This window comes from Neoarius graeffei, chromosome 1 (assembly GCF_027579695.1).
Source record: "Neoarius graeffei isolate fNeoGra1 chromosome 1, fNeoGra1.pri, whole genome shotgun sequence".
NCBI classification, from domain to species: Eukaryota; Metazoa; Chordata; class Actinopteri; order Siluriformes; family Ariidae; genus Neoarius; species Neoarius graeffei.
This window is the reverse complement of record NC_083569.1, coordinates 56381118-56398462: the sequence shown is the minus strand read 5'-3', so window position 1 is coordinate 56398462 and position 17345 is coordinate 56381118. Positions and strand designations below refer to the sequence as shown.

Below are 17345 nucleotides of genomic sequence, written 5' to 3'. Positions count from 1 at the left end.
TGACAATATCACTTTCAGTGACTAATAAAATGGTTTTGAAAGTTCCTACTTTTAAAATTTTTTTGATATGGTCATTTTCTTTCAGAGATTTTATTTACAACATGTCTCTGACAGCTCAAAATGCATCTTTAGGCATTTAAAAACTGCAGGGCTTCCTGGCAGCCCCTGGACCCCCGGTCTTAGTGGATTGATACCCCTCCTTCCCATTTTCCTGGATCCACCCCTGCACTGTAATCTTTGCCGAAACTAAAGTCATTCATTCAGCTTTTACAGATCGCTTCATCTGCTCCTGGACAGGTGAACCATAGTCTTTTCTTATAGGCCTAAGTGACATTGTCATCTATGTTATTTAGGCTTTAAATGTGTAAGCTACATTTTGCGATGTTGTATCTCATCTCATCTCATTATCTGTAGCTGCTTTATCCTGTTCTACAAGGTCGCAGGCAAGCTGGAGCCTATCCCAGCTGACTACGGGCGAAAGGCGGGGTACACCCTGGACAAGTCGCCAGGTCATCACAGGGCTGACACATAGACACAGACAACCATTCACACTCACATTCATACCTACGGTCAATTTAGAGTCACCAGTGAGCCTAACCTGCATGTCTTTGGACTGTGGGGGAAACCGGAGCACCCGGAGGAAACCCACGCGGACACGGGGAGAACATGCAAACTCCGCACAGAAAGGCCCTCGCCGGCCACGGGGCTCGAACCCGGACCTTCTTGCTGTGAGGCGACAGCGCTAACCACTACACCACCGTGCCAATCTGCGATGTTATATATGACATTATATTGCTTGTCACACTGTTACAATTTTACCTTAGCTGGATTTCTGTTACAGCAACGTTACATCAAGCAACAACTTCAGCTGACTGATTGGCACTGCACTGAGCTTTCTCCTGCTAGCACTGGCCATAGTAGGCTACGGTTTGTTAGGTCAACCACTACATCTCAATGGCATAAGCTAACTTACACACAAATTGGTGTGTTATCCCACAGAGTAGCTAGTTATGTAAATCTGTAGGTTTATGGTAATGTTACCAAAGCGTCAGTAATTTGCATAATTTGTTGTGATGTGTAGTGGACTACACATTTTGATTAAGACTACTCATTTAAGCTAGGTCGTCAATTCAGCTATGGCTACAATTTAGGCGATGGGAAATCAGGAATCATTTCTATCCTCAATAATATTATTTATTATTATTACCATTAATAAGTCAACATGCCTTAAAATTGCTTGGGTTCACGTAAGCTGTTTATTTAAATTATTGCATTTTGTATATTTTTTTAAATACATTGTCTATTACCGGTGGCATATATGGTAATTAATTTAATATATTTACTTTCATGGGTCTAAAACATCTATTTCGACAAGCCTACAATTCAATAGTCTATAAATCTAAACTATGTACCTATACCAGAGATTTTCACATTGTCTTTAATTAAATGTTAACCTAAAGCAGTTGCAGAATAGAATCCCACTTTTTATGTAATGCATGATCAAAATACATGAAAAACAGAAATGTCCCCCCTTTTTATTACAAAGATGAACACATCCATCCATTATCTGTAGCCGCTTATCCTGTTCTACAGGGCCACAGGCAAGCTGGAGCCTATCCCAGCTGACTATGGGCGAGAGGCAGGGTACACCTTGGACAAGTCGCCAGGTCATCACAGGGCTGACACAGAGACAAACAACCATTCACACTCGCCGTCAATTTAGAGCCACCAATTAGCCTAACTTGCATATCTTTGGACTGTGGGGGAAACTGGAGCACCCGGAGAAAACCCACGCAGACACGGGGAGAATATGAAAACTTCACACAGAAAGGCCCTCACTGGCCTCGAACCCAGGACCTTCTTGCTGTGAGGTGACAGTGTTAACCACTACACCACCATGCCACCTGAAAACATTAGATGTGTTATTTAATTATATTTTCACCGCCAAACTGAAAATGTCCCCAGTTTTCTTCTCAGAAATCTGGTCACCTTAAGGTAAAGGTTTAAAATGGTAAGAGTATAAATGATAGATCTATACTCCAAAACAAACTGTAAACACAGTAGGCTAAACACACACACCTGCATTAAGCCTCCTTGTCTAATTGAACTGTATGATGACACCATGTATCATATCTACCTTCATTTGATATAGGATACTGCATAATAAATAAACACAGCATGTTAAAAGTTTCCACATGAAAGCAGCTGGTTGTGGTGTGTGTCCTGTTCCTCCATATGTTCCATGTTACCACAGCAGCAGCCTGCAGTGCGCTCGAGCGCCCAGCGGATTGTAAACACTCACCTCGCTCACTAATCCCTGCCAGTCACTTTCACTTCTTGTAACCCTACCGTCACCTGATTTTTTTTTAGGGGAAGTCTCACTGCTATTTACAGACTGTAAAGATGAGCAGCCAATCATATTGCTGGATTTTTGTCACATGATAAGATTCGACCTCAACCTGAATCTGCACTCCATCCATTCATTTTGGCACATCACTACAACGACGTGGCCACTCTGACGACTTCAGCAATCAAAGTGTCTAGAGAACATTACAGTAGTGGTTTCCTGTTGCCCTCTACTGGATTATCATAGAGCTTTTCTCCTCTCAACCATTCACACTCATACCTATGGACAATTTTAGAGCCACCAATTAGCCCAACCTGTTTGTCTTTGGACTGTGGGAGAAACCGGAGCAAACCCACGCAGAAAGGCCCCCATCGGTCGCTGGGTTCAAACCCAGAACCTTCTTGCTGTGAGGTGACAGTGCTAACCACTATATGGTACCACCATGCTGCCAAGTCTGCACTACTGATGGGATTTCCAGCTCTTTTCTACATGTAGCACTTCTGTAGTCAGATTCCTCCCTTCCTATTCCCGTAACCGCATTGTGGTCGTAGGGAGGCAGGAGAGATGCTGACATAGTCAATCATTTCTCATGTCTTTTCTCTGGGCTTGGATTGCTTGGTGGCGCCCATCTCCTCTCCAAGCATATTCACACCTACGGTCAATTTAGAGCCACCAATTAGCCTAACCTGCATGCTTTTGGACTGTGGGGGAAACCGGAGCACCCGGAGGAAACCCACGCAGACATGGGGAGAACATGCAAACTCCACACAGAAAGGCCCTCGTCAGCCGCTGAGCTTGAACCCAGGACCTTCTTGCTGTAAGGCGACAGTGCTAATCACTACACCACCGTGCCGCATAGTCAGATTACCACAGGTTTATTTTTTACAAAACGAGATGTTGATTCTAGTTGAGATATAATCATTATACACATACTAGAAGCTGATTAATTTAGGACACCTTTTGTAGCATTAATGAAGGAGACAGGCACATCAGGTATCCCTCAGAAGGCGGCTGTGGAAGGGACGCACCCTAAACTTACATATCAATGGTAATGACACAGAAGGCAATGAGCAAAGTGAACTGTAGTTCACAAAGGTATATTCCTTTAAAGCATAATATTCTGTGAAGAGTCAGTGATGGCAGCCACTCATTCATTATTGTGCCAGAACATTCTTTAAAAGCCATAGAAAGCTCATGGAGTGAGGAAACACCCCGGGCCTCATGGAGCCAGAGGAGATACAGTGTTACTTGAAGAGTCCCTTTATTGTCGCAAGTACCACAAGGGTGTCCTTGTCTTTTGGAGGAATCACCTTACAGATCCCCTCCCCATCCTCCCCTCTAACCCTTCCATCTCCCCCTTCTCCCCATGCTGGCTGAGCACTGATGTGAATTCCAGCAACAAGTGCATACAGTGAGCACACTTTCATGTGCTCAAAGTGTATCGAAATAAATGAAATCCTGGAAATGTGGACTCCATTCTTTTTCTACACAGTGCAGACAAACTCCAGGCTGAAAAAGACAGCATAGACCCATACATGTAGGTTGCTATTATGTTCAAATTCAGCATGAAGATGTAAAGGATGCATCGTGTCTGTCTTCAACAATAAAGAACATCATTTGGAACAAGTCCTGTTTATTTATTCGAGCCAGAAGCTATTAGACTAAGATAGAGTAGGCTATGGTTTGCAGTCAATGTAGTATACTTCTTAAGGAAATGTGATCTCTTAGTCGATGATATGGATGCCATCATTATAGAGGCTAAAGTTGGCCGTTTACAGATTCGGGTGGTCGATTAATGCATATTTTGTGGGGGTTGGGTCTCATACCGGCTCAGGTGTATGCAGGTATTAAAACAAACAAAAAAACCCTGACCCACGCATCACTACTCCTTGGGCACCACCCACTACATTGATTGTCGTTCAACTTGCCCCTCATTAAAGCTGCTTTACAAAGTGTCTTCCGTGTGAATTGTGTATATTGTAATACAATCCCGATTCCAAAAAAGTTGGGACAAAGTACAAATTGTAAATAAAAACGGGATGCAATGATGTGGAAGTTTCAAAATTCCATATTTTATTCAGAATAGAACATAGATGACATATCAAATGTTTAAACTGAGAAAATGTATCATTTAAAGAGAAAAATTAGGTGATTTTAAATTTCATGACAACACCACATCTCAAAGTTGGGACAAGGCCATGTTTACCACTGTGAGACATCCCCTTTTCTCTTTACAACAGTCTGTAAACGTCTGGGGACTGAGGAGACAAGTTGCTCAAGTTTAGGGATAGGAATGTTAACCCATTCTTGTCTAATGTAGGATTCTAGTTGCTCAACTGTCTTAGGTCTTTTTTGTCGTATCTTCCGTTTTATGATGCGCCAAATGTTTTCTATGGGTGAAAGATCTGGACTGCAGGCTGGCCAGTTCAGTACCCGGACCCTTCTTCTACGCAGCCATGATGCTGTAATTGGTGCAGTATGTGGTTTGGCATTGTCATGTTGGAAAATGCAAGGTCTTCCCTGAAAGAGGCGTTGTTTGGATGGGAGCATATGTTGCTCTAAAACCTGGATATACCTTTCAGCATTGATGGTGTCTTTCCAGATGTGTAAGCTGCCCATGCCACACGCACTAATGCAACCCCATACCATCAGAGATGCAGGCTTCTGAACTGAGCGCTGATAACAACTTGGGTCGTCCTTCTCCTCTTTAGTTCGAATGGCACGGCGTCCCTGATTTCCATAAAGAACTTCAAATTTTGATTCGTCTGACCACAGAACAGTTTTCCACTTTGCCACAGTCCATTTTAAATGAGCCTTGGCCCAGAGAAGACGTCTGCGCTTCTGCATCATGTTTAGATACGGCTTCTTCTATAAAGTTTTAGCTGGCAACGGCGGATGGCACGGTGAATTGTGCTCACAGATAATGTTTTCTGGAAATATTCCTGAACCCATTTTGTGATTTCCAATACGGAAGCATGCCTGTATTTGATGCAGTGCCGTCTAAGGGCCCGAAGATCACGGGCACCCAGTATGGTTTTCCGGCCTTGACCCTTACGCACAGAGATTCTTCCAGATTCTCTGAATCTTTTGATGATATTATGCACTGTAGATGATGATATGTTCAAACTCTTTGCAATTTTACACTGTCGAACTCCTTTCTGATATTGCTCCACTATTTGTCAGCACAGAATTAGGGGGATTGGTGATCCTCTTCCCATCTTTACTTCTGAGAGCCGCTGCCACTCCAAGATGCTCTTTTTATACCCAGTCATGTTAATGACCTATTGCCAATTGACTTAATGAGTTGCAATTTGGTCCTCCAGCTGTTCCTTTTTTGTACCTTTAACTTTTCCAGCCTCTTATTGCCCGTGTCCCAACTTTTTTGAGATGTATTGCTGTCATAAAATTTCAAATGAGCCAATATTTGGCATGAAATTTCAAAATGTCTCACTTTCGACATTTGATATGTTGTCTATGTTCTATTGTGAATACAATATCAGTTTTTGAGATTTGTAAATTATTGCATTCCGTTTTTATTTACAATTTGTACTTTGTCCCAACTTTTTTGAAATCGGGGTTGTAAATGCTATAAGTTTACGCCAACTCTTTCAGTTTTTGTATCCTTTGTGCAACTTTCTTTGGGAAGCCACCTTCATGTTTAGGATGCCAGGAGAGGGATGTGGCTTAAGTGACCTCAAACTTGTGTAATTTATGGAAGCTTTCAGTTTTATTCTCAACCCATGTAGCTAATTTACCCTGCTGACACAGGCCAGATGATTAAAGAATAAACGGATAGCTGCTGGTGTGATTCTGCCACCTCGGTGCCACCTACCTCAGCACAGAGAAAAAAAAGACAAGCATAGAATCACATACCTGAATATAATACATAAATTTGACTTTAATGCTGAAATAAATGAAAAGTATGGCTTATAGGATTCATGATGATATTGAGCACTATCTAGACTTTGCAAGGATAAAATAATCTCACTACAGGCATTAAAATATCAAAACATTTGACCTTTAATATTGTCTTTACCTCTCATTGGTGGTGAACAAGCGATATCATCTCATCTCATTATCTCTAGCCGCTCTATCCTGTTCTACAGGGTCACTGGCAAGCTGGAGCCTATCCCAGCTGATGACGGGCAAAAGGCGGGGTACACCCTGGACAAGTCGCCAGGTCATCACAGGGCCGACACATAGACACAGACAACCATTCACACTCACACCTACGGTCAATTTAGAGTCACCAGTTAACCTAACCTGCATGTCTTTGGGGGAAACCCACACGGACATGGGGAGAACATGCAAACTCCGCACAGAAAGGCCCTCGTCAGCCACAGGGCTCGAACCCGGACCTTCTTGCTGTGAGGTGACATCGCTAACCACTACACCACCGTAACGCCCAAGCAATATCAGTGTATGGAAAAGATACTCAAACCATATACTCTTGAATTGTTCCAATGTTGGAAAGTTGGATAAAACTACATTAGCAAGACATTCTTGCATGTCTGTCTCTTAATTCTGAGTGTAGCAACTGTACAGGGAGTGCAGAATTATTAGGCAAATGAGTATGTTGACCACATTACCCTCTCTATGCATGTTGGCCTACTCCAAGCTGCATAGGCTTGAAAGCCTCCTACCAATTAAGCATACCAGGTGATGTGCATCTCTGTAATGAAAAGGGGTGTGGTCTAATGACATCAACACCCTATATCAGGTGTGCAAAATTATTAGGCAACTTCCTTTCCTTTGGCAAAATGGGTCAGAAGAGGGATTTGACGGACTCAGAAAAGTAAAAAATAGTGACATATATTGCAAAGGGATAGAGCACTCTTAAAATTGCCCAACTTTTGAAGCGTGACCATCGAACAATCAAGCGCTTCATTCAAAATAGTCAACAGGGTCGCAAGAAGCGCGTTGAAAAAAAAAGGCGCAAACTAACTGCCCGTGAACTGAGGAAAGTCAAGCGTGAAGCTGCCAAGATGCCACTCGCCACCAGTTTTGCCATATTTCAGAGCTGCAACATCACTGGAGTGTCAAAAAGCACAAGGTGTGCAATACTCAGGGACACGGCCAAGGTAACAAAGGCTGAAAAACGACCACCACTGAACAAGACACACAAGATGAAACGTCAAGACTGGGCCAAGAAGTATCACAAGACTGATTTTTCTAAGGTCTTATGGACAGATGAAATGAGAGTGAGTCTTGATGGGCCAGATGGATGGGCTCGTGGCTGGATCAGCAAAGGGCAGAGAGCTCCAGTCCGACTCAGACGCCAGCAAGGTGGAGGTGGGGTACTGGTATGGGCTGGTATCATCAAAGATGAGCTTGTGGGACCTTTTCGGGTTGAGGATGGTGTCAAGCTCAACTCCCAGTCCTATTGTCAGTTTTTGGAAGACACCTTCTTCAAGCAGTGGTACAGGAAGAAGTCAGCATCCTTCAAGAAAAACATGATTTTCATGCAGGACAATGCTCCATCACATGCATCCAAGTACTCCACAGCATGGCTGCCCAGAAAGGGTCTAAAGGAAGAAAGATTAATGACGTGGCCTCCTTGTTCACCTGATCTGAACCCCATAGAAAACCTGTGGTCCCTCATCAAATGTGAGATCTACAAGGAGGGGAAACAGTACATATCTCTGAACAGTGTCTGGGAGGCTGTGGTTGCTGCTGCACGCAATGTTGATCGCAAACAGATCAAAACACTGACCGAATCCATGGATGGCAGGCTTTTGAGTGTTCTTGTAAAGAAAGGCGGCTATATTAGTCACTGATTTGTTTTTTTTGTTTGTTTGTTTTTGAATGCCAGCAATGTATATTAGTGAATGTTGAGTTGTTATATTGGTTTCCCTGGTGAAAATAAATGAGTGAAATGGGTATATGTTTGTTTTTTGTTAAGTTGCCTAATAATTATGCACAGTTATAGTCACCTGCACACACAGATATCCTCCTAAGATAGCTAAAACTAAGAAAGCCCTACTCCAACTTCCAAAAATACTCAGCTTTGATATTTATGAGTCTTTTGGGTTCATCAAGAACATAGTTGTTTTTCAATAATAAAACTAATCCTCAAAAATACAACTTGCCTAATAATTCTGCACTCCCTGTAGTTTTAATCAAATCAAATCAAGTTTATTTGTACAGCGCTTTTAACAATAAAAACATTGTCGCAAAGCAGCTTTACAGAATTTGAACGACTTAAAACATGAGCTAATTTTATCCCTAATCTATCCCCAATGAGCAAGCCTGTGGCGACGGTGGCAAGGAAAAACTCCCTCAGACGACATGAGGAAGAAACCTCGAGAGGAACCAGACTCAAAAGGGAACCCATCCTCATTTGGGCAACAACAGACAGCCTGACTATAATAACAGTTTTAACAGGTATAACCCTCAACTGTCCTCATGGGGCCGTCCTTCACAGGAGTGGGGCGATAAAACTCCGACCAGACACAGGGCACCAGGATGGATCAAGCAGGTCCGAGGGGCAGAAGAGGCCAGCATCTCAATCCCAGGATCAACATGTAACTCAGAGGGACAGATGGGGGGGGGGGGGGGGGGGGGGGGGGGGAGAGAGAGAGAGAAAGAAAACACGTTGTTAGGTATGCCCTAAAAATGACAAGTATTAAATCTGTGTGGTAGGCTCGCAGAGACGAGAGTCTTTACATCAAGCATAACACACAATGGCATGTTAATATGGTAAAAAATATATCATGACCTGCTCTGGCTGGATGCTTGATTGGGTGATGGGAGCACACTCCTCAGCAATGATGAGATGCAGATGGGACCCTTAGGCCTGGCCAAGACAATTCAGTTACGTTTCACCGGGTCTGGGACATGCGACAGAATGTCTGACGGCCGATTCCCTGCAGGCTACGATAGCCAGTCGAGGTCCCCACCGTCTCCACCAAAAGATTTCCTGTTGACTCCATGTAACTCAGAGGGACAGATTTGGGGTGGGGGGGAGAGAAAGAAAACACAGGTGGTTAGGTATGCCCAATGTCACCTGAATAAGTAGGAACAGTATACATATTGCACCGAGTACAAGCAGGGACTCCGGCAACTAACTATGACAGCATAACTAAAAGGAGAGAGCCAGAAGGTAACACAGGCATGAGGGAGCCCCGGGACATAAAGCAGCCAGCCACTACACCGTCAACAAACTCGAGTGAGCAAGCGAGTGGGGACTGACAGCATCCAAACATCCCAGTTTACCAAAACACTCTATGTCTGAGGACCCTCCAGATCTACTCCTTTACCTCATAAACACCATTAACAAAAGGCTTGACTAAACAGATATGTTTTCAGCCTAGACTTAAATGCTGAGACTGTGTCTGATTCCCGAACATTACTTGGAAGGCTGTTCCATAACAGTGGGGCTTTGTAAGAAAAGGCTCTGCCCCCTGATGTAGCCTTCACTATACGAGGTACCAGCAGATAGCCTGCACCTTTTGATCTAAGTAGGCGTGGCGGATCATAGAGGAGCAGAAGTTCACTCAGGTACTGTGGTGCAAGACCATTTAGTGCTTTAAAGGTCAATAGTAGTATTTTATAATCAATACGAAATTTGATTGGGAGCCAATGCAGTGTGGATAAGACAGGCGTGATGTGGTCATATTTTCTAGTTCTAGTAAGGACTCTTGCTGCGGCATTTTGAACTAACTGGAGCTTGTTTATGCACTTATTGGAACATCCAGACAGTAAGGCATTACAATAATCCAACCTGGAGGTAACGAAAGCATGGACTAGTTTTTCTGCATCATGCAATGACATTAAATTTCTTATCTTTGCAATATTTCTGAGATGAAAGAAAGCTATCCGGGTGATGTTATCAATGTGAGTTTCGAATGAAAGACTGGGGTCAATAATCACTCCGAGGTCTTTTACTGCTGCACATGAAGAAACAGAAAGGCCATCCAGAGTTACTGTGGAATCAGAAAACTTACTTCTAGCTGTATGTGGTCCTAGCACAAGTACTTCAGTCTTGTCAGAGTTAAGCAGAAGGAAATTTATAAGCATCCAGTGCCTAATGTCCATTACACATTCCTCAATTTTATTAAGCTGGTGTCTCTCATCAGGTTTTGCAGAGACATACAACTGTGTGTCATCAGCATAACAGTGGAAACTAATACAATGTTTACGAATAATATCGCCCAGAGGTAACATATATAGAGAAAAAAACAGTGGACCCAAGACAGAACCTTGTGGAACACCAAACTTTACCTCGGTACGTCTAGAAATATCACCATTTATATCAACATACTGATAACGATCAGTTAGATAAGACCTGAGCCAGGAGAGGGCCATTCCCTTAACTCCCACAACATTTTCTAGTCTATCCAGAAGAATGGAATGATCAATGGTATCAAATGCTGCACTAAGGTCAAGCAACACAAGTAGCGAGACACAGCCCTGATCAGACGCCAACAGTAGGTCGTTTACTACTTTAACCAGTGCTATCTCTGTGCTATGATGAGGTCTAAATCCTGACTGATACATTTCATGGATGTTATTCCTATGTAAATATGACCATAACTGCTGTGCCACAGCTTTTTCAAGGATCTTGGAGATAAAGGGGAGGTTTGATATTGGCCGATAATTGGACAGCTGACAGGGATCAAGGTCAGGTTTTTTAATCAGGGGTTTGATAACTGCTAGTTTAAAGGATTTGGGTACATAGCCAATCATAAGAGAAGAATTTATTATTTTTAGAAGCGGTTCAGTTACTCCAGGCATTATCTGTTTGAATAGATGTGTCGGTAAGGGATCTAGTACGCAAGTTGAGGCTTTTGATGTAGAGATTAATGAAAGTAATTCAGTTTCTTTTAGGGGAGTAAAACATTCTAACTGATGATCTGATACAGTTATATTGTTAACTACAAGGTCACTTTCATTGTCTAACCTTAAATTAGTAGTTTGAATTTTTTGTCGGATATCCTCAATTTTGTCATTAAAAAAATTCATGAAGTCGTTGCTACTACATACTGCAGGTGTGCATGTGTTGATAGTGGACTTATTCCTGGTTAATTTTGCTACAGTATTAAATAGGAATCTAGGATTATTTTTGTTATCTTCTATTAGGGAGGAGAAATATGTTGATCTCGCAGCACTAAGAGCTTTTCTATACTTCAGGAAGCTCTCCTTCCAAGCTAATTTGAACACTACCAATTTTGTTTGACGCCATTTACGTTCCAATTTTTGAGTGGTCTGTTTTAATGTGCGAGTGTCATCATTATACCAGGGTGCTAATTTTTTGTCTCTGACCATTTTCCTTTTTAGAGGAGCTACATTATCTAAAGTATGGCGGAATGTTGACTCTAAGCATTCAGTTGCCTGATCAAGTTCTGCAGGGGCTGACAGTGACCCAATCAAAGTTGACAGCTCTGGGAGATCATTTATAAAGCTCTGTGCAGTAGTTGACGTGAAAGTACGTTTAATACAGTAGCGTGGTGAGGTGCATATATTATTACTCAGACATATTTTGAATGAGATGAGACAATGATCTGAGATAACTTCAGACTGTGGAAGTATGACTATATTGTCTACGTTTAATCTGAATGTTAGTATTAGATCGAGGGTGTGACCACCATTATGGGTCGGTCCTATGACATTCTGCTTAATCCCGACTGAATCTAAGATGGACCCAAACGCTGTTTTTAAAGGGTCTTCTGGGTTATCGAAGTGAATATTAAAATCTCCGACAACTAAAGCTTTGTCTAAGGAAATAACCAAATCTGAGATAAAATCTGCAAATTCATAAAGAAACTCAGAATATGGCCCCGGGGGCCTGTAAATAATAAGCAATGGAATTAACTGGGTAGACTTATTTTTCAAGGCTACATACATTATATGAGTATGAAGAACTTCAAATGTATTAAATTTATAACCAGGTTTGTGTGTTACACCTAGATAATCGTTATAAATAACCGCGACGCCTCCTCCTCTGCCAGTTAGACGAGGCTGGTGTATATACAGTAACTGTATCCAGGAGGACTCGCTTCATTTAATGCTATATATTCATTTGGCTTAATCCATGTTTCTGTTAAACACAGTACATTAAACTCCTGATCAGTAATGAGTTCATTAACCATTAGCGCTTTAGATGTAAGAGATCTAATATTTAATAGCCCCACCTTTAGATCAAAGGTGCTGGCAGCAGCTGTACAGTCAGTCTGATCTAATTTTATATTGATTAGGTTACTGGAACAAACTCTCTGAAAATTTCTACCTTTTTGTTGAGCTCGGGGAACAGACACAGTCTCGATGTAGTGGGCCCTGAGTGACGACTCTGTGCAGCTAGCAGACAGTCGGTTTAGCCTGTTCGTCTGCTCCCTGGCCTTGGCTCTGGATTGTCAGAAATTAACTAGGCCTGTTCTGAGACTATGACCTATGCTGCAGGAAATGAGAGCAGCACCTTCCCGAGTGGGATGGATACCGTCCCGCCCTAACAGGCCAGCAGTGCCCTCAAAATTAGCCCAATTATCTATAAAGCCCACACTGTTTTCAGAGCACCACCTGGACAGCCAGCAGTTCAGCGACCATAACCTGCTGTAAGCTACATCGCCACGCCGCATTGGGATGGGGCCAGAGCATACTACAGCATCGGACATCGCCTTCGCTAATTTAAACACCTCTACAAAGTTACTCTTAGTAACCTCAGACTGACGAAGGCGTATATCATTAGCTCCTGCATGGATAACTATCTTTGAGAACCTGTGCTTGCCTAGGACCCTAAGATTACCTGCTATGTCCGGCGCCCTGGCTCCCGGTATACACCTGACTAAAGCTGCTGGTGCCCCTAAAGGCTGAGCTAATTTCACGTGCCGTATGATAGAGTCCCCTATAACCAGAGCTCTTTCAGGTTTCTCAGTGGGTGCATCACTAAGGAGAGCAAACCTGTTCGACACGTGACGCGGAGAGGAGTGGTGCTCCCGTGGGCGAGCCTCAGCGGTAGCTTTGGCTCTACGTTTATGCCGCCGAGCCGTCACCCATTTGCCCCGCTGTAAGGGCTCTAATGCCGGAGTTGGGGGATTGCTAACTCCACCTAGGGCGTCCAGACTTTCCCTAACAGAAACTACACTGTTCTCACGCTCACTAACCTGCTCTAAAGCCTGGACACGCGCTTCTAGCACTGAAATCTTCTCCGTCAGAGAGCTAACTAATCTGCACTTATCACAAGTAAAGCTAATAGAGCTATCGCTAGTGACGGAGGAAGAATGACTAAACATCCTGCACTCAGCACACTGAACAGGCTGAAGGTGTGCCATGATGAAAAGATTCACATACCTTAAATGAAGATCTGTTGATATTAAAGCAGATCAGATGGCCTCCACTTGTGGACTTTACACAGGAGGAGAGAAAAAGAAAGCTTTAAGATTAAATGTTTAATGAAAATTCAATGTTCAACATTCATTTTGTAATGACTTCCAGCCACCAACACACAGCTCATCCAGAAAGTAGTAAGAGATACGAGGGTAACTCAAAAAGTTCGAAGACAGATGGTACAGTATAATTTCAAAATGTGTGAAAGACATCCCCCAGAATTCTACAAAGAAGGAATTCTCCGATGGAAACACCACTTGCAGAAGTGTTTAGACTTAAATGGAGGATATGTAGAAAAATAACTGTTATTTTCATAAATAAAATATTTTTTTCAATTTGTCTTAGAACTTTTTGACTTACCCTCATATAAGAAGGCGCTGCTACTCACAAAGGTCAGTTAAGCTCTGAATGTTGAAGGAAGCTGGTGTTTCCCCTCCCTCCTCAGGCTACCTCACAATGAAGACAATGAGGACAACATCCCCTGATCATTGAGAGCTCTCCTGGTCTTGCTCTCAAGCTTCAGCGCAATTCTGGCAAGCACTGGAGACCCGATCCACTCACCTCTCAGCCTGCCTGTGACCCACTGCCTGGCTGGCTCCTTCAATTTACCCCAGCATGACTAAGCACCAGATTCCAGCTGCCATTCCTTCACTGCCACTCCTGAACCTCCTCTCGCACTCCCCTTTCCCCCTACTCTCCTCCAAACTCTAAATAAAAGCACCAAGTTTTCCACTACTCCAGGATCTGCGTAGCAGTGAGTTTACTACACTGGTGGAGAATGCTGGCATGAGCATGACACCCTCACCCACCCACCACATAGAGCATCTTTTCTAGCACCTCCTCGAGGCCAGCATTCGGCAGCAGCAGGTGACCCAGTTGCTGGCCCATGTTCTGCAGGTTGCCACATCACCAAGCCAAGGCAAACCTACTCTCCCACCAGCATCCAGGTCAACACCAAGAAGCCCTCTGTCTGCTACCTGAGCTCACCCATGCCAATAACGTTAATGCTTGCATCTATATCTTCGAGCAGAGCACCATCAGGGAGGGCTGGATGGAAGAGGAGGGGGCTCAGACCCTGGCTCACCTCCTGACTAGCCTTCAGTCCTCATGTGCAGCAATGAGCCTTCAACACCCATGACCCTGTCACCAATTCACTGGCTGTCCTTCCTTGGATCGCTTTTGATAGGTACTTACTACTACATACTGAACACCCCAGGATCTGCTGGGTTGGAGATGCTCTGACCTAGTTGTCTAGACACCACAACCTGGCCCTTGTCAAAGTCGCTCAGATTTATGCTTGCATATTTTTCCTGCTTCCAGCACAACTTTAAGAATTGACTTCACTTATGGCCTAATGTATCCCATCCCTTGACAGCTGCCATTGTAATGAGATCATGAAATGTTATTCACTTTACTTGCCAGTGTTTTTTTGTCTGTCGGTAATCAGTGTATATATTACATATTCAACCTGCACTTTGTTAATTTGGGGCGGCACGGTGGTGTAGTGGTTAGCGCTGTCGCCTCACAGCAAGAAGGTCCTGGGTTCGAGCCCTGTGGCCGGCGAGGGCCTTTCTGTGTGGAGTTTGCATGTTCTCCCCGTGTCCGCGTGGGTTTCCTCCGGGTGCTCCGGTTTCCCCCACAGTCCAAAGACATGCAGGTTAGGTTAACTGGTGACTCTAAATTGACCGTAGGTGTGAATGTGAATGGTTGTCTGTGTCTATGTGTCAGCCCTGTGATGACCTGGCGACTTGTCCAGGGTGTACCCCGCCTTTCGCCCGTAGTCAGCTGGGATAGGCTCCAGCTTGCCTGCGACCCTGTAGAAGGATAAAGCGGCTAGAGATAATGAGATGAGATGAGACTTTGTTAATTTGCACAATGCTATTATTTGCAGTTCTTTTAAACTGCATTTTACTGCTGAGTACTAGCACTGTGCAAGATCAAAGTTTTAGTTATCACAGTGAAAAGTTGAAAAAAAAAACCCTTTAAATTACTTAAATACTACTAATAAATACACAAACCAACTGAACATTTACGTAACGAAAGTTTAATTTTCTTTGGGTAAAAATCACATTTTTCAAAAACTAAACAAACCTTGAAACAGGAAATCTTGTTTATAAAAGATTAACATAAAAATCAGCTTTGACAGGAAGCCTTTCAACTCACCAATGCATTTAATCATTTTGAAGTTGATGAGCAAAACTGTTTTTATTCAAATAAAATTATAAAAACCTTATCAAAAAGTCACATTTTACAAACTATTTTTACATTCACTCTAATTTTCAGTTTAGCCATCCATGACATTGTTTCATAAGGTCATCAGTATGACACAGGATAAATCTATTCATGCTTTTAACATGCCCTGTTTGATGTATCATCATTTCCCCTTAAGGGAATCCTCAATGACTTTTACATCCCAAGTGAAGTTGTTAAATGACCTCTGCAGGGTAAGGAATCTCGTCAATGCTGAGTTAGGCTTCAGGACCAGATTTCCTCAGAAATTAGTGCAATGTCACCCAATTTCATTGAGCAAATAAAAAAGTGAATTCACTTATGTGAATTATGCCCACTTATATGCTATGGGTCTGAAGCACTTTGGAGTTCATGAAGGCATTTTAAAAGGGGTACTGAAAAAAGAGCTATAGTTTACTATCACTATGGGAAAAAGCAGAGAATACAGGATATTTAATCAAGAAACAGGTAATATTTCTCTACGGATTAAGGTTAGAAAAGTGCAGAAGCTGACAGCATCTTACAACCCCGATTCCAAAAAAGTTGGGACAAAGTACAAATTGTAAATAAAAACGGAATGCAATGATGTGGAAGTTTCAAAATTCCATATTTTATTCAGAATAGAACATCTATGACATATCAAATGTTTAAACTGAGAAAATGTATCATTTAAAGAGAAAAATTAGGCGATTTTAAATTTCATGACAACAACACATCTAAAAAAAGTTGGGACAAGGCCATGTTTACCACTGTGAGACATCCCCTTTTCTCTTTACAACAGTCTGTAAACGTCTGGGGACTGAGGAGACAAGTTGCTCAAGTTTAGGGATAGGAATGTTAACCCATTCTTGTCTAATGTAGGATTCTAGCTGCTCAACTGTCTTAGGTCTTTTTTGTCGTATCTTCCATTTTATGATGCGCCAAATGTTTTCTATGGGTGAAAGATCTGGACTGCAGGCTGGCCAGTTCAGTACTCGGACCCTTCTTCTACGCAGCCATGATGCTGTAATTGATGCAGTATGTGGTTTGGCATTGTCATGTTGGAAAATGCAAGGTCTTCCCTGAAAGAGACGTCGTCTGGATGGGAGCATATGTTGCTCTAAAACCTGGATATACCTTTCAGCATTGATGGTGTCTTTCCAGATGTGTAAGCTGCCCATGCCACACGCACTAATGCAACTCCACACCATCAGAGATGCAGGCTTCTGAACTGAGCGCCGATAACAACTTGGGTCGTCCTTCTCCTCTTTAGTCCAAATGACACGGTGTCCCTGATTTCCATAAAGAACTTCAAATTTTCATCCGTCTGACCACAGAACAGTTTTCCACTTTGCCACAGTCCATTTTAAATGAGCCTTGGCCCAGAGAAGACGTCTGCACTTCTGGATCATGTTTAGATACGGCTTCTTCTTTGAACTATAGAGTTTTAGCTGGCAACGGCGGATGG

General features: G+C 42.8%; 1 protein-coding gene across 1 annotated transcript; it reads right to left on the bottom strand.

Annotated features, from left to right (window-relative positions):
* Positions 1–12680: 12680 nt before the first annotated feature.
* LOC132885068 (uncharacterized) lies at positions 12681–14557 on the bottom strand. Its single transcript, XM_060919344.1, has 2 exons — positions 14475–14557; positions 12681–13330 (listed from the first exon to the last, which is right to left on the bottom strand). Exons 1-2 carry the CDS (start codon positions 14555–14557, stop codon positions 12700–12702), a joined length of 714 nt encoding a protein of 237 aa, XP_060775327.1. The 3' UTR covers positions 12681–12699.
* Positions 14558–17345: the final 2788 nt, after the last annotated feature.